Source organism: Lissotriton helveticus, chromosome 2_1 (assembly GCF_964261635.1).
Source record: "Lissotriton helveticus chromosome 2_1, aLisHel1.1, whole genome shotgun sequence".
Lineage (NCBI taxonomy): Eukaryota > Metazoa > Chordata > Amphibia > Caudata > Salamandridae > Lissotriton > Lissotriton helveticus.
The window spans coordinates 1,951,270,397-1,951,296,882 of record NC_136059.1 but is presented as its reverse complement, the minus strand read 5'-3'; the positions used below and the strand labels follow the sequence as shown (position 1 = coordinate 1,951,296,882).

Genomic DNA, 26,486 nt, shown 5'->3' with positions numbered 1-26,486 from the left:
CGGTTCACGGTAGGCCATGAGCACTTTCAGTTTACCGTGTTCCCCTTCGGCCTTACCAGCGCCCCACGGGTGTTCAGAAAAGTGATGGCAGTGGTCGCTGCTCATCTGCACAGATCAGGGTTTTCAGTCTTCCCCTATCTTGACTACTGGTTGTTGAAGACGGGCTCGCCCCAGACAGTTGTCTCCCACCTCCAGACTACGGGCAACCTCCTGCACTCGCTGGGGTCCTCCATCAACATGCCGAAGTCACACCTGTGCCCCTCTCAGAAGCTCCTTTACATCGGAGCGGTTCTGGACTCGGTGCAGTTTTGGGTTTTTCCCCCGGAACAGCGGGTTCAGGATATTCAGGCTCTGATTCTGATCTTTCAGCCTTTATCCCGAGTTTCGGTAAGGTTGATGCTGTGGCTCCTGGGGCTGATGGCCTCCTGCATCCTTCTGGTGCATCACACCAGGTGGCGGATGCGGGCTCTGCAGTGGGACCTAAAGTTTCAGTGGGCACAGCATCAGGGCAACCTGTCCGACCACGTCTTGATCTCGCAGGGCACTGCGAGTCAGTTGCCGTGGTGGCTCATGAATCGCGATTCAGTCAGCGGCAGCACTCTCCCTACCCCAACCGGAGCATGTAGTGGTGATGGATGCATCCCTCCTAGGATGGGGGGGCCACATGGGAGAGAGGGAGATCAGAGGCCTCTGGTCTCCGGCAGAGTCCCGGCTCCATATCAACCTTCTGGAGCTGCGGGCGATCCGACTTGCACTGAAGGCATTCCTTCCCTCTGTCCGGGGAAGTGTAGTGCAGGTGTTCACGGACAACACCACCGCCATGTGGTACTGCAACAAACAGGGCGGGTGGGGTCAGGGACCCTTTGCCAGGAGGCTCTGCCCCTCTGCCAATGGCTGGAACACCAGGGCTTCACCCTGGTGGTTCAACGCCTGGCAAGTACCCAGAACGCCAGGGTGGACGAATTCAGCTGCCGGTGCATGACGGATCACGAATGGCGTCTGAACTCAGACGTGGCGCAAGGTCTCTTTCAGTAGTGGGGAGAGCCTTGGTTAGATCTATTTGCCACCGACGAGAATGTGCAATGTCATCAGTTCTGCGCGTTGGAATTTCCAAGGCGGCACTCGCTTGGCGACGCTTTTCAGCGTGAGTGGAGCTGCGGTCTGTTGTACGCCTTTTTGCCTATACCACTTCTGCCTAGAGTGCTGAAGAAGATCAGGCGAGACCAGGCCCAAGTCATTCTTGTAGCTCTGGACTAGGCACGAAGATACTGGTATCCCGAGCTACTCAGCATGTCATTCGATCCCCCGATTCGTCTGCCTCTTCAGGAGGACCTTCTGTCACAGCAGGAGGGGACGGTGCTCCACCCGAACCTGTCCAGTCTCCACCTACATGCGTGGAGATTGAGCGGCGGTAGTTCAGGCCATTTGACTTGCCTCCTGAAGTTTGCGATGTGATTCTGGCAGCCAGGCGTCCCTCCACAAAAACGGTATACGCCTGCAGGTGGAACAAATTTGTGGCATGGTGCACAGCAAAGGCTGTGGATCCACTCTCTGCCCCCCTTTCAGAGGTTCTCCTCTTCCTTCTTTCTCTTGCACAGAAGGGCTCTGCTCTGGGCACTATCAAGGGCTACCTTTCGGCCATTTCAGCCTTCTTACGGCTTCCTGATCAGCCTTCTCTTTTCAAGTCCCCTGTTGTAAATAGATTCTTGAAAGGCATCACACACATGTTTCCTCCTGTTCCCTGCCTCAGTGGGACTTGAATCTTGTTCTAACATACCTGATGTGCGCTCCCTTTGAGCCACTTCATAACTGTCCTCTTCCTCTTCTGATTCTTAAAACTGCATTCCTGGTTGCCATCACCTCTGCCAGGAGAGTGAGTGAGCTGCAGGCTCTATCTTCAAAACCTCCTTTCCTCTCTGTCCATCCGGATAAAGTTGTTCTGAGGACTCGTCCTTCTTTCCTGCCCAAGGTAGTCACAGCCTTTCACATCAGGCAGTCCATCACCTTGCCCACCTTCTTTCCGCCTCCGCATCCCTCGAAAGAGGAAGAGAGGCTCCACCGTCTGGACCCAAAACGTGCACTCTCCTTCTATCTAGATCGCACACGCCAGTTCTGGGTGGACAACCAGCTCTTTGTTGGTTACGTGGGCGCTAAGAAGGGACGGGCGGTGCACAAACGGACCATCTCTCGGTGGGTCGTCTTGTTCATCAAGGTTTGCTACTCCTTGGTGAAAAAGGAGCCTCCTGTTGGGCTGCGCGCCCATTCCACTCGGGCCACGGCAGCTACTGCTGCCCTGGGTCTGGGAGTCCCCTTGCAAGACACATGCCAGGCAGCTACGTGGGCCTCGCTGAACACATTTGCTACACACTACTGCCTGGACAGCAAAGTCCGGAGAGATGGCTTTTTTGGCCATTCCGTTCTCCAGGACTTTCTGGTGTGATCTTGGTTCGCAGACCAACCACCGGGGTTGGTATTGCTGGGGTATCTATTCTAAGGTAAGGAATCTAACACTAACCTGTTTCTTTCAGATGCACAAGTTACTTACCTTCGGGAACGATATATCTGTAAGAAACAGTAGTTAGTGTTAGATTCCTTACCGCCCCACCCATCCTCCCTGTTCTGCGAACCGATATCTAGGGTTAAGGACATCCCTTTCAGGGCCCTAGTTTCATGGCACCAGTGTCGGTTTTAATCATGGCTCTGCGTTCCTGGCGCAGAAAGCTATGTACAGAACTGACGTCAGCATGCAAGGGCGGCGTCTAAGTACTCCGAAGACGTCATCCTGGCGATCACGACGCCGACGACGGACGCGGAGCCGCAGATGATGCCTAGCGAAGCGCAGGTGTACTGCTGACGAAAACTTTCCGGATCCAGTCTGACGCCTGTGGATATTCTAAGGTAAGGAATCTAACACTAACTACTGTTTCCTACAGATATATCGTTACCGAAGGTAAGTAACTTTTCTTTGATGCAAGTACGACCCTATCATATATGTAATTTCTAAAGGAAATACTCTAGGTATTAAAAGTTTTGATTACATCAAGATGACGTCAGGCGTTCCACACTTTTGTAATAAATATAGAATGTTAGCAATCTAGTTGTTCATTAGGATAGGCCAGGGGCACGGACTCTGAAAATTGAAGGCAGGTAGGAGGGTGCAGAGGCAACAATTTGACCACACTGGTCAGGCAGGAAGGGCAGTGGCAGCACAACAGACTATGGAGGGCAGTGGAAAGGGGGGCAGGGGCTACAAACCAACAATACAGGACTGGCAAGAGAGGCTGTGGCAATATAATAGACCATTGTGGGCAGAAGGAAGAGGCAGTGGTAGTACAAGCATACATGCCAACAGACCGGATTCAGCCAGGAAACGTCCAATGTTTTTAAGCCCAAATGGGCTTTATTTGATCTGTCTCTGTCTACAATCTCCTCTTTTTCAGTGTAAGTCAAAGGGGAAAATCAATACCCCAGTTTTTTTTCAAAATCTCCCTTTTAACAAGTTCAAAATGTTAGCAAGTATGATACATTGGATCATGGAAGGCAGGAGGAATTGGGGTAGGGACATGGACTTAGATAACAGAGGACAGGAGGGACATGGAGAGGTGCACCAAACTGACCCTACAGGGCTGGCATCAGGGTTTGCAGCAGCACAATACACCACACAGGGCATGCGGGCCGGGAGTGTAGCACAACAATCCATAGAAAGCAATAGGGAGGGGACAGGACAATGCGCATGGACAACAGAGAACAGAGGGGAAAGAGGCAATGGTAGCTAGCTGACCATAATGGACAGACAGGAGAGAAAGCTGCAGCATAACGGACCATAAAGGGCAGGACGGACGGATCAAGGCATTAAAATGGAACAGACAAGCTAGGAAGGAGGGAGGGAATAGGGGTTTACACATGGAAACAGAGAGCTGAGGGCAAGGGGGCAGGGCAGGAGCAGCAAGATGACCATGGAGGTCAGGCAGGATGGGCACGAGAAGCAAGACACACAATGGAGAACAACAGTGAGACTTTAATGGCATGCACACAGACCATGGAGGGAAGTTGGGAGGGGATCAGGGACAGCTAGTTGACCACACAGGGAAGGTGGGTGAGGCTGTGGCAGCACAGATGACCATGCATGGCAAGCGGGAGGGTTAGTGGCAGCACAATGGCTTTGATGGGCAAGAAGGAGGGTGCAGGGGAATGCACAAAGGACCATGGAGGATAGAAGGGCGGGTCAGGACCTGGGCACAGACATGAGAGTGCAGGAGAAGGGGCCTCACAACAGACCACACTGGACAGGCAGGAGGAGCAGTTGCAGCACAACAGACCAGGGAGGGCCGAAGGGCGCGGCAGTAAAATGGACCAGGGAGACAGGAGGAAGGGGATAGGGGCATGGAATGTGGACAGGCAGGGTGGAGGTGGCAGGGACAGGTTACAGTCATCTGACAATGCTAGGCAGGTGGGAGGGGAGTTGCAGCTGAACAGAACACTTAGAGTAGATAGGAGTGGCAGGTCCATGGAACAGGGTGGGCAAAAAGGATGGAGCAGGGGCATGCACACAGACATCGGAGGGCAGGGGGAAGGAGAATAGGGGCAGTAAGCTAAGCACAGAGGCTAAGCAGGAGGTCAATGATGGGGCATATAATTGGGCAATGGAGGGCAGGAGGAGTGGACTGGTACATCATGCTAAATGGAGGTCAGTGACAGCACATCAGACCATGCATTGCAGGAGGGAGGAGGCTAGTCCATGGATTCAGACAACAGAGGATAGGGAGGAGGTGGATGGGGCAGCAAGCTAACTGTTCAGAGAAAGGGTAAGGCCAGTGGCAGAACAATGGCCACACAGGGCTGTAATAAGGGAGCAGGGACACGGACTTGGACAATGGATGGCTAGGAGGAGGGAAGGCAGGAGCAGCACGCTTGGGTGGGGGCAGCACATTGCTTCCAACCCCCACCATCCATTGTGATATGCATCTTACTTAACGTTAAAAAAAAACTAGACATTTGCTGAAAAAAACAAAGATTACAGGGACGGTATAGTTAGACTCAGATTTCACTCATACACAACCAGTGAAATTCAGCAGTTATAGTTACCTGATCTAACTATAACTTACACCCCTGCAGTGTACTACTAATGACCTCAGACATTACATCATTCATGACATGGTCAGTTACATCACTCATGACATCACTCATGACATCTCAAATGAGCTGTGAATTAAATGGAACTATAATCGCTAGAACTTTATTTAGGGATAGTGTGTGTATATTAACACCCCTTTTTTTTCTTTTCTTTCGTGTAAGAACCATTATAATACGCAACATGCCCAGATTAATATGGTTGATAGCCTTTCACTTTAAAGTAGTGTGTAGTCCATTGTTTATGTTGATCTTTGCAATCCTAAGTATGTTTATTATGAATAAGTCATGTATGGCGGTCACGGGGCAAGATATGCTGAGATGACATTGTGCAAAAACAACAGTTGATGGACAGAATGCAGAACAGTGCCATAAATTCACCCCAGTACCGAGATCTGGGCCTAAATCCATCGTTTTTTTGCTCACCATGCCATTCCAATTTGAACCCATCCATATGCAAATCAGTCTTTACCTTGTGCCCCATGGGAACAGTCCAGCCCGAACTGCCAAGCCAGGTCCTTCCTGGACTGGAAACAAGCATCCTAGGACCGGTATTGGGCTTTCAGCCCTCATCAGCCCTGGATAGCTTGATTCCAGTGGCATTGAGAGCACGGGACTCACGTCTGAGCATACCCGTCCCACTCGGGGTGACAAATGCAAAAACAACAGTTGATGGACAGAATGCAGAACAGTGCCATACATTCACCCCAGTACCGAGATCTGGGCCTAAATCCATCGTTTTTTTGCTCACCATGCCATTCCAGTTTGAACCCAGCCATATGCAAATCAGTCTTCACCCTCTGCCCCATGGGAACAGTCCAGCCCGAACTGCCAAGCCAGGTCCTCCCTGGACTGGAAACAAGCATCCTAGGACCGGTTTCGGGCTTTCAGCCCTCATCAGCCAGGATAGCTTGATTCCAGTGGCAGGGAGAGCAAGGGACTCACGTCTGAGCATTCCCGTCCCACTCGGGGTGACAAATGCAAAAACAACAGTTGATGGACGGAATGCAGAACAATGTCATACATTCACCCCAGTACCGAGATCTGGGCCTAAATCCATTGTTTTTTTGCTCACCATGCCATTCCAGTTTGAACCCAGCCATATGCAAATCAGTCTCGACTCTTGGCCCATGGGAACAGTCCAGCCCGAACTGCCAAGCCAGGTTCTCCCTGGACTGGAAACAAGCATCTTAGGACCGGTTTCGGGCTTTCAGCCCTCATCAGCCAGGAGAGCTTGATTCCAGTGGCATGGAGAGCAAGGGACTCACGTCTGAGCATACCCGTCCCACTAGGGATGACAAATGTAAAAACAACAGTTAATGGACAGAATGCAGAACAATGTCATACATTCACCCCAGTACAGAGATCTGGGCCTAAATCCTTAGTTTTTTTGCTCACCATGCCATTCCAGTTTGAACCCAGCCATATGCAAATCAGTCTCGACCCTTGGCCCCATGGGAACAGTCCATTCCGAACTGCCAATCCAGGTCCTCCCTGGACTGGAAACAAGCATCCTAGGACCGGTTTCAGGCTTTCAGCCCTCATCAGCCAGGATAGCTTGATTCCAGTGGCATGGAGAGCACAGGACTCACGTCTGAGCATAACCGTCCCACTCGGGGTGACAAATGCAAAAACAACAGTTGTTGGACAGAATGCAGAACAATGTCATACATTCACCCCAGTACAGAAATGTACTTGCCACAGCAAGTGAGGGGTTCAAAGCAGCTCGCCTCATTTCCTCCCGAGCAAGATTGAGAGGATGTGTGGTCCTTAGATGCTTGTACATAGAAGCAGTGTCACAAGAGTATTTTTTTTCACTGCCTCTTGACAGGACTCCGTCACAAATTGTGCACGTCACCTTTCTCGCATTTACTTTCTTCTTTCCAGGTGGAAAAGTGAAGAATTTCCACACAACAGATTCCGGCCTCTGTGGGCGTGGTGCCTCCTGCAAGAATTCTTCTTCAGAAGATACTTCCTCCTGCTGCTGCTGCTGTCCAAATGCCATTTTTTTCATATTTTTTGAAAAACACCAAAATAAACAAGCAAAAAGTGTTCTTGTAGGAAAAGAGATGTCTCTCTAAAGATGCTCCAACAAGAATGATTAAAATGGGTAGGGTCCTTCAATAGTTACAGTGGGAAATGAACTCTGCGCTCACTAAGCACGCACCCAACACGACTTCCCGAAAATATATTTAAAAATAATATAAGTTTATTCTAAGTGCAAATATATCATTTTTATGAATATCGTCGATAACCTCCTGCCCTAATATGTACATTAAAGACACATACATATCATTTTAAAACATAATTTTTTATTGCGGGAGTCACGCACCCATTGCGCCCCAGCACGTATATGACATCATGCGGGACCCGCCACCGCACAAGCGTCACGTACCTTAATGCGCAAGTATCGCGAATGCGCGGGAGCAGGAGTCACGGACTGGTCGCATACCAATCGTGCACATCACGTAATATTAAATGTATATGATGTAACTGAAAAACACACAGCCGTCGCACACCATACGCGGATCCTTCACGAGTTTTCTAAAATTGCGGCTAGGATCCGCGTACCCACCATGATGTGTACGCTTTGGGTGCGCGAAGAAAATAATATACATATATTGAAAGGAAAAAAAACTAACAATGAAACAATATTTCAGTTTGATTTTTTAAAAAAAAATTCCGCAATTTTCAGAAAAATATATAATGTTATCTAATGATAAAATATTTATAAATAAACAGTTAAAAAAACTGTAGAAAATCAGTACAAAACAATAGGTATAACTACTATTGCACTTAAAAATTAGCATTTAAAAAACCTTTGAAATTCACTGAAAAAACCATAGGTTTCAGAGACGTTATAGTTAGAAATTAGCATTTAAAAAAGCTTTGAAATTCGCTGAAAAAAACAGGTTTCAAAGATGTTGTAGTTAGAAATTAGCATTTAAAAACCCTTAGAAATTCACTGAAAGAACCATAGGTTTCAGGGGCGTTATATTTAGTTGGACATTTCACTTGTACAAAACCATATAAATTCCCCGTTATAGTTAGTTCAGCTAACTATAACTTGCGCGCCTGCAATGCACTGCTGATGACGTCACATATTACATCACTCATGACATGGTCAGTGATATCACTCATGACATCACTGATGACATCTCAAATGACATCCAGTGAATGTGTGTTTTTCTGAAAATTAAATATGTTTTATATATGTATATCTCAAGGTCGATGGAAGAAGGTCAACTAACTATAACGCCCCTGAAAACTATGTTTTTTTCTGTGAATTTCTAAGGTTTTGCTAATGCTAATTCTAACTATGACATCTCTGAAACCTATGGTTTTTTCAGTGAATATATATATATATGTATAAATAGTGTCAGTCTCCATTAGGTAGTTATAGTTAGGTCTGTTTTCCCATAGATAGAACGTTATTTTTGTGCTAATAACTTTGGGCCCGTTTGATGAATCTTCACAAAACTCTCTCCCAAAACATTTCATCCACCTCAGCACCTTCCTAAGAAGCTTTAGGGTGATCCGTCAAGTGAGGGCCAAGAAGAAAGGGGGTCTTAAAATGCAAAATCCCCATGCATTTTTCATAAGCTTCTTTAAGATGGGCTACAGCAAAAACTGCTGAACGGTGTTAATCCGTTCAGTAGTGTTTGAGATATTAGGGGTCAAAACAATTCAGATATTTGGATGGATGGGCTTGCGAGAGTCTCAGAGACTCTCGCGCGAGCACCTATTTCCAAATTAAACATTCTGATTGGCCATGGGAGCTTTATTTTCCTTGGCCCATCTCACTCGCACCGGAGTCAGACTCTAGCAAGAGCGAGTACTCTGACTGGCTGCCAGCAGCATGTGTAAAATATTGCTAGCAGCCATTACAGGACTAGGGTCTAAGTCACCTGTCCTGAAGTTGTAAATATATAGATATATGAGGGCAGGGTAGGGATACCCTCACCCCCTAAGGCCCATGTCGGGGAAACCCAAGGGAACTTCCCTGGGGCCAAAAAGAAAAAGAAAAAAGGTCAAAAAGTGCCATGATGACACAAAATATAAAAAATAAGACTGCAAGGCTGCATTTCATTACATAATGACCCAGGAAGCCCACTCCCAGGGCTGAGTACATGAATAGAGGGGGCTGCGCGACCCCCTGCACGCACCTCTTAAGGATCCAGGAAGCCCACCCCCAGGACAAAACTTTTTAAAATATGGAGGGAGCCACGTGCCCCCCTCCCCAAGCCTCAAATGGTCCCGGGAGGCCCACCCCAGGGCTGAAACTTTGCTAAATGGGGAGGGGGCATGTGGGACACCTCCAGAACCTCAAAAGGCTCAGAGTACCCCATTCCTTGGGCTGAAACTTGATTAAATGGGAATGGGGACCATATGCCTTCCCTCCCAGAGCCTCAAGATGCCACAGGACCCCCACCCGCGGGCCAAAACTTTCTAATATGGGGAGGTGGGCTGGCTGTTTCCCCTATCGAGCTCCAAAAGGTCAAGGGGAGCCCACCCCTCAGTGCCAAAATGTAACTAAAAGGGGAGGGGCTGTGCGACCACCCTCCCGAGCCTCAAAAGGCCCCAGGGAGCGCACCCGTGGCCGATTCCTTTGAGGGAGTGGGGCTGGGCTGTCCCCCTCCCTGAGCTATTAATGGCTCTGGGGACACCAGCTATGAATATATTGCTCCGACACTAGGGAGCAGCATTATTATCCCACCCTGCAGGTGGGAGCAGTGCCAGCTCGCGCTGGATGCTGGGAGCCGGCTGGGGCAACTGGGGCCTTGGGGCCTGGGTGGGCACCAGGCCGCCCACCCTTAACAATGCTGGGCCCCATGGGATGGGATCCCCAGGGCCGAAATAGACCCGGGAAGAGGGGCCATGTACCCCCTTCCTCAACTACATGATGGTGGGTCCCAGACGATGAGGTCCCTGGGGCTGAAATTGGCCAAGGGAGGTAGGTACATGCCCCCTCCCCCTAATAACAAAGCTGGGCCCAGAGCAATAGGGTCCCTGTGGTCAAAATTGTCCCAGGGAGGAGGGCCACGGGCGCCCCCTCCCTTTTATTTAAATGAGAGGCCCTAAGGATGGTGTCCCCAGGGCCCCCTTCCCTTGTAAAATGCACCAGGCCCCTGGGGATGGGGTCCTCGGGGCCGAAATCAACCAGGGAGGGAGGCCCTGTGCCCTCATCCCCTGAAAATGGCATCAGGCGCCGGGGACTGGTTTTCCCGGGGCCAAAATCAACACTGGGAGAGGGGCCATGCATGCCCTCTCACTTTTATTTAGAAGGGTGACTCAGGGAAATTGGGTCCTCAGGGCCTTACAGGGCTTGGGGAGAGGGGCCACACGGACCCCCTCCCCATTAATTAAAAAAAGCTGCCTTGGTGGATGGGGTCTCCAGGACCAGGCCCTATGGCCAACCCGTACTGCGCACGCCTGAAGGCCATGCACAGAGTGAGGTTGGCTGTATGAGGGAGTGTTGACTGCCAGGCCCTTCAGCCATACTCCCACCACACATGGCCATAGGCCGTGCGCTTCCGGGAGGTTGCATTCACGTATAGTAATTAAGTATTACGTTACATTAAAAAAAACTAGAAATTCACTGGGAAAAACAGTAAATGTAATAGTTTTGAACAAAAATAAGCATAAACTCACCAAGTGTAAAAGCAGCGCCCCTGCCATGCACTGCTTATTACCTCACTCATGACATGTTCTATGACATTTATGGCACCACTGATGGCACCTCAAATGACATCATTGATTACATCACTGATGACAATAATCTTCGTTTTCCCACATATTGGTCTGTAAATTCCTATGGCATTAAAGGCCTGACAGTAAGTACAAAATAGCTCAGGAGAAAATCAGCCATCATTAATGCCATCACAGATACAACTCCTTTAGGTGTAGAAAGCATGCATTATGTACAACATTGACCCAATGCTATACACTTTACACCTAGCATAGTTCACATTAACAATCAACCACAGATAAATAGAAACCCTCATTTAGTACAGTCTGTATACAACTATTCAGAGGAAGCTAAGTTCCTAAAAACAGTGAATGTTAGTTCCAAAACAAATGACCTACTACAGACAGTTTTTATCTGTATCAAACACCTGAAACTCACCGAACCTACATTGAGAAATTAAGTTGATATCAGTAGAAAACTGGGCACTGTAAACAGTGCTTACTCTATTGAGAGAGTTTACTTTTCACACTACACTGTTTGCAAAGTGACACTTTCATAATATATATACCACAGAATAATAAAAAGTATCTACTAAGAATAGTGCACGCTCTATGCAACAGTTAAAAAAGGCACTACTTGCTAAAAGTAACCAAAATCTGTAGGTGCTAAACATCCGATACCTGCACCCTTTATACTGTCATGAAAACTTTACAGATATCCCATCTTCTCAAGCAAAACAAGCACATGTATGTAGGTTAGTACCTTATGCACACAGTCTTCTAAGTTATGTAGAAATTGTCATGCTGACACGATTCTGTGTTAAAAAACTAAAGCCTGCTTACAAAACGTTAGTACCTACTAGGTAGAATCATACTCCTGTTGAAAATATTTTCTGCATTACCTAAAGAATTGTGTGGAACATAATGAACACTAGTGGTCAACTGTCACCTGCACACAGAGTTAGTTTTGAATACAACATTTTTTAACATGTTCAAGACCTCTACACACCTATGGTGCATTGGGAACGCATGAATTTTGTAAACTGTTACACCCATGAACTGGACCCAGGCTGTACAACATTAGGTAGACAAGCAATATGATACTTACCCGCCACTATTTAGGTTTAAATCATTTTTATTGGTGCATCACAAAGAACCAAAACATACAGTGCATAGATGAGGTGGAATTGCAAGGGGCGAGGGCCCTCGTACGGCGCAAAGGCCCTCCTGATGACATTCCAAAAGTAGTCCAATCAAGAATACGAAGTTGGCATAGACAGTGCTGCAAAATAGAAAACAACTCCCGCGAAAACCCCCCCTCCCTCCAAACCTCCCTTTCCCCAACCCTTCCCATCCCCCCTCCCTCCGTCCAGTGCCTAGGTAAGTTCCACTCCTTAGGACCAGTTCCCCATCAATGAGGCTCCACCTGTGTGGGATTCGTGCAAGCGTTCTCCCCCTGAAGTGTAGTAAGCCGTAGGAGACGGAGGTATTTCGGGCAGGTAATTTCTCTAAATTCAGTGGCCAACAAGGAGTGGAACGGCTGCCAAAGTTCATCAAACTGGTCTATGTCTCCAGCGAGGGTAAGGGACAACTTCTCCATTCCCAGTACGTGCCACAGTCTATGTAACCACCCTGTGAGGGAAGGGACTGTAGTAGTGCGCCAATGTGTAAGGATATTTCTCTACCCGCCACTATTTAAACTATAAAATAAACTAGTACACTCATAAGATGATGTCATCAGTGATGTCATTGATGATGTCATCAATGATGCCATTTGAGAAGCCATCAGTGATGTCATAGAACATGTCATGAGTGATGTCATATGTGAGGTCATAATCAGTGCACGGCGGGGGTGCAAATTATAGTTAGCACTGCTAAGTATAACAGGTGAATTTCTGTGTTTTTTTTCTTAGTTCTCAGGTCACTGACATATTCACCTAACTTTTGTTTTTTTTCAGTATATATATAAACTAATGTTAATTCAGAAAAAAATTAAGTGAAGGTAAGGTATGACAATAGCACAAATTAAAACAAAAATCAGAAGACACAGTAATACACCCTGCATGCCGAAACCCTCAATTCCTGCACTATTTACTGTTCCCCTTTGGCATTTTTTAGCACCCTGTACCCATTCAAATTCAGATCACTCCATTCCATCAACGTGGTAGGGAACAAGACAAGGCCTAAGGAAGCATTTTCCAGTGGTTCTAGATGGGCCTTGAACCTACCTCTCACAGAGGGGGTACCACGTTGAACACCCAACAGGATTATTTAAGAAATACAAATGAGACTAAACGATTATAACCTATCAGTTAGCAATACTTATAGACATCTAGCTCATAAATCAGAACATTCTCTTACATGGCAATATTCAGGCAGGCACCTTCATCCATCACTCAGCAATGTGTCCTGACAATCATACAGTGCACAGTCATTTTATCATACTGCACCCTGGTGCTAGGAGTTACCTTATAGCTGTGTCTGATTGATGCTGCCACCTAATGGGGGCCACAGAACAGTCTTACCTTGCTGAGAGTGATACACACCTGGTCAGGGAATGCTCATAGTCATTCACTGTGTAAAGTAAGATGCCTATATATTTCAAGTGGAACCCTGAAAAATAATGATCAGATCTATTGATTTGAGAGTGTGTACTATGAAAACTGCAACTGGTCTCAAAAGCTATATTGCTTGGTATTTGTTTACTAGTGCAGAGGCATCTACAGTTATATGCATGTTCACTGAAGCCATGTATGCAACACAGGAGGCGGATGTGGATAGATTTGAAGACGAGACAGTAGCAAGAAGATCTTCAGTTCTGCGTCTTAGTAGGATGGACTACGGCCATGGCTTATTGACGATGCCTCTGGAGGGATGACAAAATCAGCTTACAGTAGCAGTCCTTTGACATTTAGGTTCAGAGACATTCAGCGGTTAGCAGTGTAGGTTGCACGGAGAAGAGGAGGATAGATTTTGGGGGACTAGCACTGTACCTTTGATGCTGGTGTATTATGTTACAGACATGGACCAGTTCATTCAAAGTGAAGAATTGCTGAGGTTTGAATGTAAAAGTATGTTCTGTGTGGAAAAGAATCTCTTCCCCAAGGCCCCACTAAACACCAAGGGCATTTCTTCCTCTTGAAAGGAAAAGGTCTGCATAGGTATCTATATAGTGGGATAGGTATCTATGGTGGGAAAAGACCTGCAAATCAGTTGTGAATACTCACAGACCTATAAGTTCACTTTTTTGCCATGCATTTCCTCCCTTTCAGAATGTCATCACTCCCACCCATCTCTAAATTTGCAAAGGTAGAAAATTGCCATACTGCCAGACTTTCTTCATGTATACGTTCTCATTAAGAACTCAAATGTTCATCAAACCATAGTCTTTTTATTTTTACTGAGGTTATACTGTTTGCAATCAGGTCAACTTTTATGCACAAAAATAGTTTGAATTAAGTCCAAATAGTCTTTCCATAGTCCGAAAGAGGCAAATCTTAAAGGAGCAGAGTACTTTATTCTGGATATGTGAAAAGTGGAAATACACGTGGCCAGAGTCGAATCTGGAATTCCCCTATAAAGCTTTTTGATAAGTACAAGGATTCCTGCTATATTTGTGGGACAATAGGGCTTTAATAGGACCAACAGAGCCCCAACGGTCAAATCCTGGCTACAGGCCGATCTGATTCTGAGAGGTTTAAGCTGAGCTGACCTAGTAATCTATTCCTGATCATAGTGAGCTAACTGGTAAGATCCTTTCACACCTAGTGAAGACAGGTGGTCCTGGGCTTCAGTGAACAGATATGACTGCTAGATTTGAAATTACACTAAGGCAAGTATTTATTGATCAATCTATCATTTCATTCCTTTACCAATATTAGCAAGTTATACAATACAAATATAGCAGAATAAAAGGTAAAAATTATGTCACACATGACAAGCAGAACAATTTACAGCTTTTCACTGCTTCCTGGATAGGCATTCAGTACTAAACTTGCAACAGTTTCTTTTTACAAAGCTCTCTGACTTTCTAGTGTTTGTCAAATGCATTTTGGTGGATGGATTTGTTTACGGTTACAATTGCGCTTTTTCATTTGAGGTTTTAAGACAAGCCAATGTTTCAAGGGAATCTTCATTCCCAGGCCTGATCCACTTGCAAAGAAATATAAAAGATCTTGTCGAGGAATAGGTATAACTTGATAGTCTATACAGTAATTCTACAGGGGTAACAATATTTTGATTTCCTTTGTAGTGCTGAGTTCCACTAGGGGGGCCGATTACAATGCGGTTTGGAAATCTTCCCCACCAAATGGGTTTGGGAATTGTCTGCACTGTACGGCTCGGTCATTCTGAATGCCATTGGGTTCGGATTGGGAAATTCCTAACGCCTAACTCGCATTGTACTCGGTTGGTTGGAAACCTTTCCGGTCGGGAAGACATGTTCTCGATCCGATTCAGACGGAGCAAATGCTGTTTGGAGGCCTTCCTAACCGCATCGTGATCAGCCCTTAGGTGTCGACACTAGGCATTTACATGTCTTTGATTCTTGACGTCCAACTCCTTTCAACACAGGTGTTAGAAAGAGATTTTAGTCTACATGGGGTGTGTTTGATGAACCAAATCTGGTAATGATTCAAGCATTATCAAGCATCATCTATGGTAACACCTTTTGGCAGAGCCTGCTCTGTATTGAGCCACAGATTTGTGTAATACCAAATTGGTGTTCACCTTATCTGGCATTTACTATTATTTTGGACACACTCACTATAAACCCTCTCATATGCTCTGCCCCTTGTACTTACAAATGTATAGTTATGATCACAAGCTAGTCCTGTTCAGAATTTAAATTGTAAATGACCCACTGCGCACCTCTTAAGAAAACTCAGGAATAACATTCGTTGGGTAGGCTCCATGCACCACTCTCACCCAAAAACCTATAATCAGTTATTAAAAAAAGGTTAGCCTGAGTTACAGTTTGTGAGAACCTTCTAGTACTCTGCACAGTTTTGTGTCTAGCAACCTCCAGCATTAAACCTGACCACTAGATTGCAAAACCAGGGAGATCTACAACACTTACCAAGTTTACAATATTCCCTTGCACAGTTGTAATTTTCGGATGTGTTTGGTTCTATTTATGGGAATACAGAAACATCTTCAGTATTTTTATATCATCCATTGTTAAACATCTCAAGTGGCTACATCACTAGCATTCAGAAGTATCAGTACTATATGTTTATGCAACAGTAGGAGCACTTTTGGGAATCTCTGTTTTGAACTGGACCTCATTCATCAAGATAACAGCAAAACACTTAATGCTTTCTTAGGGACCCATGAAAGTTGATGCTTTTTCGTTTTCCTCCATCCTGTGAACTTCCCTTTAATGGGTCACTATTATAACACATTGGTGGGCACAAAACTAACTGGCCATCTAGAACCTTCATGGACACCAACCAAAACCGCTCTTCGCATTGTCGTAGGGTAAATCGACAAAGTAAGTTCAGACATCTCCCTTTCCTCAGAGAGCTGCATTTGCATCCTCTCCCTCCGATAAAATTTGCTTGAAAGTTTGTTTTTGATATACAAAGAACCTCACTTAGAAAAGCATGCATAACTTATATCTAAACTCAATGTGTCCATTTGCACCCATACTGCTAGGCGCACAGCCATGGCCAGGCAGGATGGTCAAAAACATTCACAGAGACTTTGTTTGTTTAGGGACTGAGACTCTGGAACGATCTTCCTTGCACCTCAGAAATTCTGGAATGGTCTCAGAACCCAACTATTTAGAATCCTGCTACCACCTTAGACTGTATCTCATCTATTCTACTTCTTGCTCCTTTGTGATCTCTGCTGTATGTCTATGCACCTGTAGTCCCTAACTCGCCTTTTAAATATATCTGCTTGTCTCTATATCCACAGATGTTGGCTACATATCATGTTGGTATGTGAAGTGCTTAGCTTCCTTTGGCTCTATGTTTGCACTCTACAAAAAAATTTAAATAAAATGCATCCTTGCCAAATCTCCTCCTAACTTTCAGAATTTCTGCTTGTTGGCCTTTGAGTGGCACGCATAAAACACTAATACTGAAATTGAAGAATATAAGTACACTGCTTTCTTAAACAAATAATGAAGACTCTATATAGTGGATAGAGTTTCTAGTAGTTTATCCTTGCACAAATGTGTCAGAAGTGATAGCTTAAGGCCAAATATAATCTAGCACCCTTGAAAGCTATATTAAAACCAATAAACAGTAAATTACTGCATGAGTCCATTTTCAAATTGAGCCTACTCCTTTTAGTAATCCTTGTTGATTATTAGACATAATGCAATTGCTGTTTGTTTGTGACATCGCTTGGTAAGGTAGACATCTACATTGAATTTCTATTAACATATGCATTTATTTATTCATTTCACATTACATCGTCAACCTAAGCCACAGCTATAACCATGCCATGAGCATGTTTATCATGGGCGGTTTTGCTGGTTTAACACATTCCAGGAGCGGGACAATAGCAAGAGACAATATAAATATACAGACAGCCAAACATGAAGACAATGCTTCAGCATGATCCCACCATGTATCAGACCCACATTATCTGGTGATCGATATCTCACCCCATTCTGCATCTCTCCTCTTCTTCCCTGTTCCTCAGCCCCAGGGTGTGGATTAATGAAACGCCCAGCATGTGGCGTTAACAGTGAGCTAGGCCTTTGGTAAATTGGGCCAACCCAAGGCCTTCAAGTTGGATACCTCTGCTGTAAGGGCAGTGGTGGTACATTCATCCTCTTGGGAACAACATTTTGAAAATTCTAACTGACATGCAGGTGAGACAATAAAATAGAAATGGATTGAAGAAGGTGTTATATCTTGTAGGGTGATACTGTCATCAGGACTGAAGATCTGCAGAGAGAAGTTTGGAACATGTTTGTTAGTACATTCCTAGGAATTGTGTTTATATGCAGGTTAGTAACACCGCTTCTTTTGCACAAGGAGTGTTTTTTATTACAGAATTAGACACTTCTGAATTCAAGTGAGACAAGTCAAGTTAGGGGAGAGGATGTGCTCCGTCGGCTAGACTGCCGACTTTGGTGCTGGAAACCAGGGTTCGAGGCTCGGGTCGCGTCCACCTTCTATGATTATGGGCAAATCACTTAATCTACCCGTGCCTGAATTAGCAACGTAATCGGTGCTCATGTGAAGCGCTCCAATACCTTCGGGTCGAGTTAGCGCTATATATAATCTGCAACATCAAAAAAAGTCACTACCCGTGTTACAGAGATGACTATGTAGTATTTTGCATTGTGCTTAACAGGCCATGAATATCTGTTGCTAGTTTTACTGCAGACCTAGCATTGAATAGGGTACATTTCACTTAAATTATTCTGAGAAAAGTGAAAATGATATACGGACAACTTTTTATACATATGCCTTGTGGGCAGGCGGTTGCCCATGGCACCTGTTGCTGAGGGCGACGAGGTACTCCCACCTCAAGCCTTGCAGCAAGTCAAGGGCACTGCACAGAATAAAAAGGTATCCAAGATGCACAAAAAAATTGTCCTTGCCTAGAATGTCAGAATAACCTGAACCTACCCTCCGTGTAGTTTATTCCATGGTTGAATATGTCCGTACATGTTTGTATATTGAACTGTGTCAGTTGCTGTCTAAGACTGACAGATGTCCTGTGCATAGTCTGGACATCTGAAATCCACAGTAGTCAGGGAAGAAGAATATTTATGGTATAGTAGAAGGCGAGCTTTGTTGTGGTAGTATAATTGCTTGTTGTGCTGTCTGCTAGCAGGGCCACAGGCGAGATTGCTCCCCTGAGGATATGGCCACAGTGAATGCCCAGTGCTGCCGGTGAACGTGAGGCTTCGGTGCTTGCTGGGGTGTCAGAAGACATAGACCCTCATTACAAACAACAGAATTTACCCAGAAGGAAGTAATCTCAACTTGTGTTGAAAATCCACTCCTTGCCATACCAAGCGTCTCCAGATCCGGATTTGTTCTGGGCCTTAGGCACCAGACCCCGTCAGAGATGCTAATGGGGCAGGAAGGGGCAGTGGGCAGCAGTACAGAAATCTGCCCCCACCCGACTCCTAGATCTGTATGGGGAGAGGAGCGGTGATCCAAACCCCATCCTTCAGGTCAAGCACAAGCCTCCATTAACCTTCCCTCCCTCCGCCCTCTCTGGACCCCAGTTCCCACTCAACACCCTAAACCCCACTGGCCTTTTTCCGGACACTTTCCACCTGCACAGAGCGCTGAATATAAAATATCGTTTTTTTTTTGATTTGGGTTTCTTACTCCGAAAACGGGATCTCCTCCGTGTGGTTATTCTCCTTTCCGGGGAGAAAAGCTGAGGTCAGCAGATTTTAGAGTGGCAGTGCCGGCCAGAATCGGGATCTCTGGCCGTTCTTGTATCCCCGCGCCGAAATCTGCTGAACTCATAACAAGGGCAATAGAATACAAGGCAATGCTGTGTCCGTAGTATGTGGTCCTTCCACAGCGATTGAACACTGACACCACAGTTTGGCTGTGGCTAGGGCCTAATATAAAGCTGAAAATGGTATCAAGGTACAGAAGGAAAAGTACAAAGATGTAGATTTACAGGATTAATAATGTATTTTTTCATAATTTGATATTATTAAATGCTACCACATTAAATGCTAAATGTAAATCCTTAGCTCTTCCCATTCTAAAAAACCAGGCAGCAAATGTATACATAATATATGCTTAGATAACGGAAAATACTGCAGTATTGTCCTAAATATGACATTCATAAACAGTTTTTTGTGTTTCTCCCTATTTAAAGGCTCAGAAGATGAAGGAGGAAAGCCTTTCCAGTGCCCCATATGTGGGTTAGTTATAAAAAGAAAAAGTTACTGGAAACGACATATGGTGATCCATACAGGTTTAAAAAGTCACCAGTGCCCCCTCTGTCCTTTTCGTTGTGCCCGCAAAGACAATCTGAAATCACACATGAAGGTAAGGCCAATTTTCAGTTTCATTTAATTTGATGTGCTTTATTAAACAAATTGTGCCATAGCTATAAATGCCAAGGAGAAAAGTTGTGTATTTGTGTAGGAAGGAGGACTGCATTATCTCAATAAATCAGCAGATTGACAACTGTTGCAGTTTAGGCTGTAGAAAAGATTATGGCTAGTCAAACCTGTTCACTTCCCACTCATATTTCAGCTACTTATCTATATTTGACGCTGTGAAGCATTTTGAAAGATTTTCATTTCTGATCAATACATCCTTCTTCATTTTACTTGCCCACATGGTCATAGTTCAAGGTGACCAATGCCCTTCATTTATCTAATTTCCTCATACATAAAAGCTAAATCATTTTAGATCTACCCCTAAAATGGAGAAAAGGCATGTCCAAAGAACATGGATACATATAAGTTACTATCTATAGATTTCAGTTAACTAATACTTGAATTCCATTCCATAACACATACATTAGATCTTCTTTTTTCCTAACAGTTCTAATAGTGCAGTCCATCATTCTAGCAACCTACCTTTGTTTGCTAGTTGTAAGTGTTGCAGCCAGAACTAGGCCTGGTACTACTTGTGCCTCTATTTTCTTAGTTTCAACCTCCGTTAGGTGCTTGTGATCTATAAGATAGTAAATAGTAAGGTTTGTGAGCCTGTAACAAAGTGACCTGGCTTTAGTGGTAGAAGCGCAGGCTTCCATTTTATAGTGTTTGCGATCGGATAGTGATCTCAAATGTTGCAAGTCGCAAACATTGCTTGAAGCATCCAACCTCTTTTATAATCACTGCATTGTTTTGTTTTGCATGTTTTTTGTTTTCAGAATTCCTCTCATTTATGCGATCAGTTAGTGATCAGGGTTGATATACAGCGTTTATGTACGTAGGCCTGGTCTATTTCTTTATTATAAATGCATAACCTCTATGTTGTGTATTTTGATTTAGTGCTCTTTTACTGGTGATGTTAATTTTTACTGCAGGTATATTAACAAATATGATGTATTATTAAGCTTTTCTTTCACTTACAAAACCCATAAGCCTGGAATGGCCACTGAGCATATCGTTTTCTCCACCAAGGTGGGAGAGGATCAGAGTTCACAGTATTGTTCTTAAATAATTTCCTGGGAGGAAGGGTTTCACTCTCGTCACTAGGAAGATTTGGTACCATGCTGTCTGAGTCAGCTCTTTGAATGTAGCATACTCTTTGATTGTAAGTTCTGAGTTTTCAGGAAAGTGACTCCAGAACTATTGTTCAAACACTAGTATTCTCACATCTGAAGAGTTATAATGCCATGGTCCATGGCTTCCCAGATACCTCCAGCCCTGCTTAAGGCTGGGGGGTCACAGCATGCCTAATCAAGGGCCTGAAGAAATACAACCACATCACCCCCAACCTAATGGATCTTCACTGGCTCCACTTTCTGGTTCACACGATCTTCAAAACCAGCTGCACCATCTACTGCCCCTTTCTAATTGTCTGAGAAGTCATATAAACAAAGGAGGTCCATGTCTCAAGAGAACATGTCCCAAGAGAACAGGAGATCACATATATATATATAATGATACAATAGTGTATCAATGTTTATATGAATGGTTCAAATAATGATGCTTTTTCACTTTACTAAGTTCTTTGAAGATATGTTTACTTAAAGGTTAAAAATAAAAATAAAAAATGCAGTCGTTAGATCCATTATCATATTTATTTTTATCATATAACAGAAAAATATGCTCAATTCATTAGACAATCAGTACCTTGAATATATACTTTCGTTTGTACTGGCCTTGCAGACTTCAAATAATTTAAAAGCACACCACAGACAAAATTTAGCTGTGTGTCATTTGCTCTAAATAGGAGATATATTGAACTAATGACAAACAAATCATCAATTTGATTTTTCATTGCTCAAAGTCAATCCGAAAGTTTTTGAGGAAAAATCCATTGGCTTCCCTTACAAGGTTGATGCGTTTAGACTCATTTTCTTTAACAACTTCCTCAGGTCCAATTGTATTACCTTTAATATTAGCTAAAACACTTTCCGACAATAAAAATAATTTGCCTAATTTACCTTACTAATCAAACTCCAACGCATTAAACTTAGTATTCCTTATCATCTTTGGTACTATTGAGCCTCATTATGTCTGTACTGGTGACCCAGCATTCAAATCAATGTGTAGCCAAAATGTAATGGTAAACCCTCATTGAAGTACTTTAGGTTTAGGACATTCCTCAATTACTTTCAAGGTCACAGAAAATATATTCCTCAAGCAATTTCTCTGAAATGATTATGTACTATGTGTATGTATCCTTAATTGCCATACATAAGCTACTTATATAGGTTATATAGCATCATATTGCATCAAAGTCTGGTTTGTACCAAATCCAGGACATAGCATCTTCTAATACTCCATGCAAATAATTATTTACCGAGACAATTACTCTAAAACCTCTTTTTATATAGATTTATATAGCACATTAAAGGACTGTCCTGCCCTTGCAGATTTGATGTTGTCTCCTATTGGGCTAATGCACAAAATGTGGAAAATGTTACTGCCTAAACTTCATTTCATATGAACTTCCAGAGCAAAGATGTTTTCTAAAAGTCATAAAGAATGCAGATTAATCTTCAAAAATGCTCATGTCTTCCTAAAAATGCTGAGGAAGACTTTGAAGGGAATATTCTTATCGATTGTACATTAATTACATAATTCCTTATACATGATTCTGTTGTTCTTTTGTTTCACTTAAACCCAACATAACAACCAAGGATAGCATCTCAATATTTATATTATGGACTAATTTGAGGAATCCACAAGTTGTCCTTTATCTACAAGATACTTAAATGTACGTATTGGTCATTATCTCTCATCAATATTTCTAATTAGAAAGGCCTTACAATAGATACAAAGGAGTTACCTATACCAGTTCGCAGCATACCTACCGCACAACTGATGCTAGTGGCAAATCTCTCATATTTACATAATTACAATTCAGTTTCAAAAGAAGATTCCGAGCAGTGGGCATGTATATGTAAGGAGATGGTAGCATAAACCAAGTTCCTAGGCGGTTCTTATAGGAAGTATAGCGAGAACTAAATCCAGTGGAGGAATGGCTTGAGTTATTTGTAAACTCAGTAGTAGACCTATAAAACTTCCAAAAAGACTTTGTGGCATTAACATAGCAGCATAGATAATCACCCAAGGTCAACCTCTCTCTCTGGCCATTAAACCAATATAACGTAGCCCAAACGTTTGAAATACATTGCACTCCTCTCTCTGATTCCACCTTCAGGGGTAGTACATGCAATCCAGATTTGGGATAGAACAATTATTACCATTTGAGAAGCTGAAGTAATCTTCAAAAAAGGTATAAAATGGACCATCTTGGATAAGGAATCCACCACTACTTATATAGTAGTACAGCCTGGATGCTTAGGCAGGTCTATGATAAAGTCCATGGAAAATATCTCTTAAGGTTGCCTAGGTATTTCCAATGACTCTAACAATCTATACTCAGACAGGGTGCTCTCTTTAACCTGAGTGCTAGCCCCGCATGCCTGAACATATTCACCAATATCTTTGCATACAGATGCAGGGTCCGATTTTATTGATCTTTTCAGTGAAGAAGTGTGATGGTGTCCTAACGTCCACCTCATGCAGGCCAGAACCTTTTTTTTATTTTTTTTTATCATAAGTCTATTTTATTTTAGAACAAGACCCCCAGGAGGGGCACAATAACACAGCGTTAAGCCTACAACCTCGATCCGAGGCCGGCCGCAAAGAATGGGCAATGAGTTTGCGTAGTCTGGTTGTCTAACACAGCGCCGTGCCTACAACCCCAATGGGGCCGGCCGCGAGGCTTAGAATAAGCTGTTAAAGTTGGTCAGCAACAATAAAGCCCCAAGGGTGGGTCAGGGAGGGTAGATAGGGGGTTAACAAACCCAACACATATGAACGTCCCAATAAAGATTTGTGCGCACAAGAAAGAGCGGCAAGGGAAAGAGAGAGAGAGGGAAGAGAGAGAAAAAAGAAGAAAGAAAAAGGCCAGAGACAGGAGAGAGAGAGTTCGGCACGCCAGCAGGGGGGTCAGGCTGATCTGCTATCGGGGGATGATATTAGGCAGTGAGGGTCTACCTCTGGAACTCAGATGTGGTAGAGTTTATCTGCGGGAGCAACCTAGTGGGATCTGTAGGGACGATGGCGTCCTCAAAGAGACGCAGGGTTCGAAGCCTAGTGGGCATGAGTCGCGCATGATCCATTGAGCACAGATAGCGCACCAGGGGTCTCCAGACTGACTCGAAGCGAGTGTGGCGCAACTGTAGCCGCGCCGTGAGAAGCTTCATTGCCAAGACATGCCACAGCCTTACAAACCAGGCAGCTATGGGAGGTGCTAGTACATAGTAGATGGCGGAACCCTCATTAACATGCACCTAATACATAAATTGCCAATGTAATAGTTTATCTCCTATCTAAACCCTTGGGCGGAGATTATGTGCACACCGATATGTCACCCGCCAACACAGCAACAGTTCTAACCAGAACTTTACACATGAATTGAATATAAGCACAGGTGCACCATAAATTACCAAGTGCTAGAATAACACAATTATTACTAAAGCACAAATAGTAATGTCCAAAAGTCTGGTTGGTTTGGATAATTTATTCGTCAAAAGTAGAATGAAAATGAACAGCCGACGCGTTTCGTCCCAGATGGGACTTCTTCAGGGCGAAAACGTGTATCAACTCCTTGATGGTACGAGAGGGCCAGAGAGTAACAACCCGTATCGTAATTAATGTTCAATAATGTTGAAATATGTAGAAGATAGCAGTCCTCTGGCAATATTAGATCCTATGAAGTTATATGTTCAGCTGGGCTAAAATTTGTACTCTAAACACAAGCTATCAAGATTTGAGATAAAGTTAAATCTCATTCCAAATATACATGAACGTAAATAGGGTGCACCAATCATGGGATGTGCACCTCAATCTGTGGGGGTCCAAATGAACCTTTCTATCTGTGATAGTGTGGTATACAAAACATCTCTCTATAAATCTCCATCAAGTTACGTGTAGAGAATAAGTGTTGGAGAAAGAAGCCCTCCATCAGGCGCTATACGGACTGAGGGGACACCTTGGCTGGGCTTCTTTCTCCAACACTTATTCTCTACACGTAACTTGATGGAGATTTATAGAGAGATGTTTTGTATACCACACTATCACAGATAGAAAGGTTCATTTGGACCCCCACAGATTGAGGTGCACATCCCATGATTGGTGCACCCTATTTACGTTCATGTATATTTGGAATGAGATTTAACTTTATCTCAAATCTTGATAGCTTGTGTTTAGAGTACAAATTTTAGCCCAGCTGAACATATAACTTCATAGGATCTAATATTGCCAGAGGACTGCTATCTTCTACATATTTCAACATTATTGAACATTAATTACGATACGGGTTGTTACTCTCTGGCCCTCTCGTACCATCAAGGAGTTGATACACGTTTTCGCCCTGAAGAAGTCCCATCTGGGACGAAACGCGTCGGCTGTTCATTTTCATTCTACTTTTGACGAATAAATTATCCAAACCAACCAGACTTTTGGACATTACTATTTGTGCTTTAGTAATAATTGTGTTATTCTAGCACTTGGTAATTTATGGTGCACCTGTGCTTATATTCAAGCTATGGGAGGTGGTTCACTCTTCTTCCAATACAAGGCTATGAGCTGCTTGGCTGCACCTAGCATCTGTAGCGTTATAATCCAATCACTGCGGGTGAGGGCCTTGAGGGTCGGTGGTCTGACACCCAACAAAATCGTGTCAATGGCTTCAGGCAAGGGGAACCCCAACACCCCCCGTATGTGGCTGAGGACCTCCTTCCAGAAGACAGTGAGGAGCGGTCACGCCCACCATATGTGTACAAAGTCCCCTGTCGCAGTTCGACACCTCCAGCACAGCGGTGAGACGTTGGGGAACATCTTATGAAGGCGCAGGGGAGTCTAATACCATTGGGTTAAAAGTTTGTAAGCATTTTTCCTCTGTGGTATGCTCCGATATACTTTGGAGATGTCTCCCCACACCGCTTCCCATTGCGAGGGCGTAATATCCGTATCAACCGCCCTCTGCCATTGGCGCTGGTACGAGTGAGTGGGCGTAAGGTGCGGATGCTGCAGAATATGATAAATCTGGGATACCAGCCGTTTCAGTCCCCCAAGGGTGCGTGCCAGACGTTCGAAGGGAGTGAAGGCGCGTGTGGCAGCTTGGTATGTATCGCCATCAGAGGCCCAATGCCGCAATTGGGCATATTGCAGCTGCGCAGCAGGCTGCAAGTGGAATTCCTCCCGACAGTGATCGAACGATTTAAATGCGCCTCCATCAAACAGGTTGCAGAGCACCCTACAGTCCCCCTGCGTCCAGTTCTCAAATGTCTCGGTTTGATATGCCGGCGGGAAATGGGGGTTCGCCGCTATTGGGGTGTGCGGGGACGGGAACGTGGTGAGACCCCTGGATACAGCAGTAGCGTCCCAAATATCCAGTACCATTTTCGTAGGCACTGCAAGGTAGGCACTCCTGGAGCGGGCCGCTCGATGGAGCCACGGCAGCTCCCAAATGGTACGCCCCGCCACCGCCCTGTCCATGTGCAGCCACCCTTTTTCACTTTCTCTCACCCCC

The 26,486-nt window shown here is 44.6% G+C and overlaps 1 protein-coding gene across 3 annotated transcripts in view; it reads left to right on the top strand.

The window, feature by feature from the left end:
- ZNF827 (zinc finger protein 827) overlaps window positions 1-26,486 on the top strand; it is a 635,524-nt gene that overhangs the window by 231,489 nt on the left and 377,549 nt on the right. For all 3 annotated transcript variants that reach the window (XM_078676888.1, XM_078676891.1, XM_078676890.1), the window contains exon 3: window positions 19,633-19,805. In XM_078676888.1, the coding sequence (XP_078533014.1) occupies window positions 19,633-19,805 (173 nt within the window). The remainder of the gene's footprint in view (window positions 1-19,632; window positions 19,806-26,486) is intronic.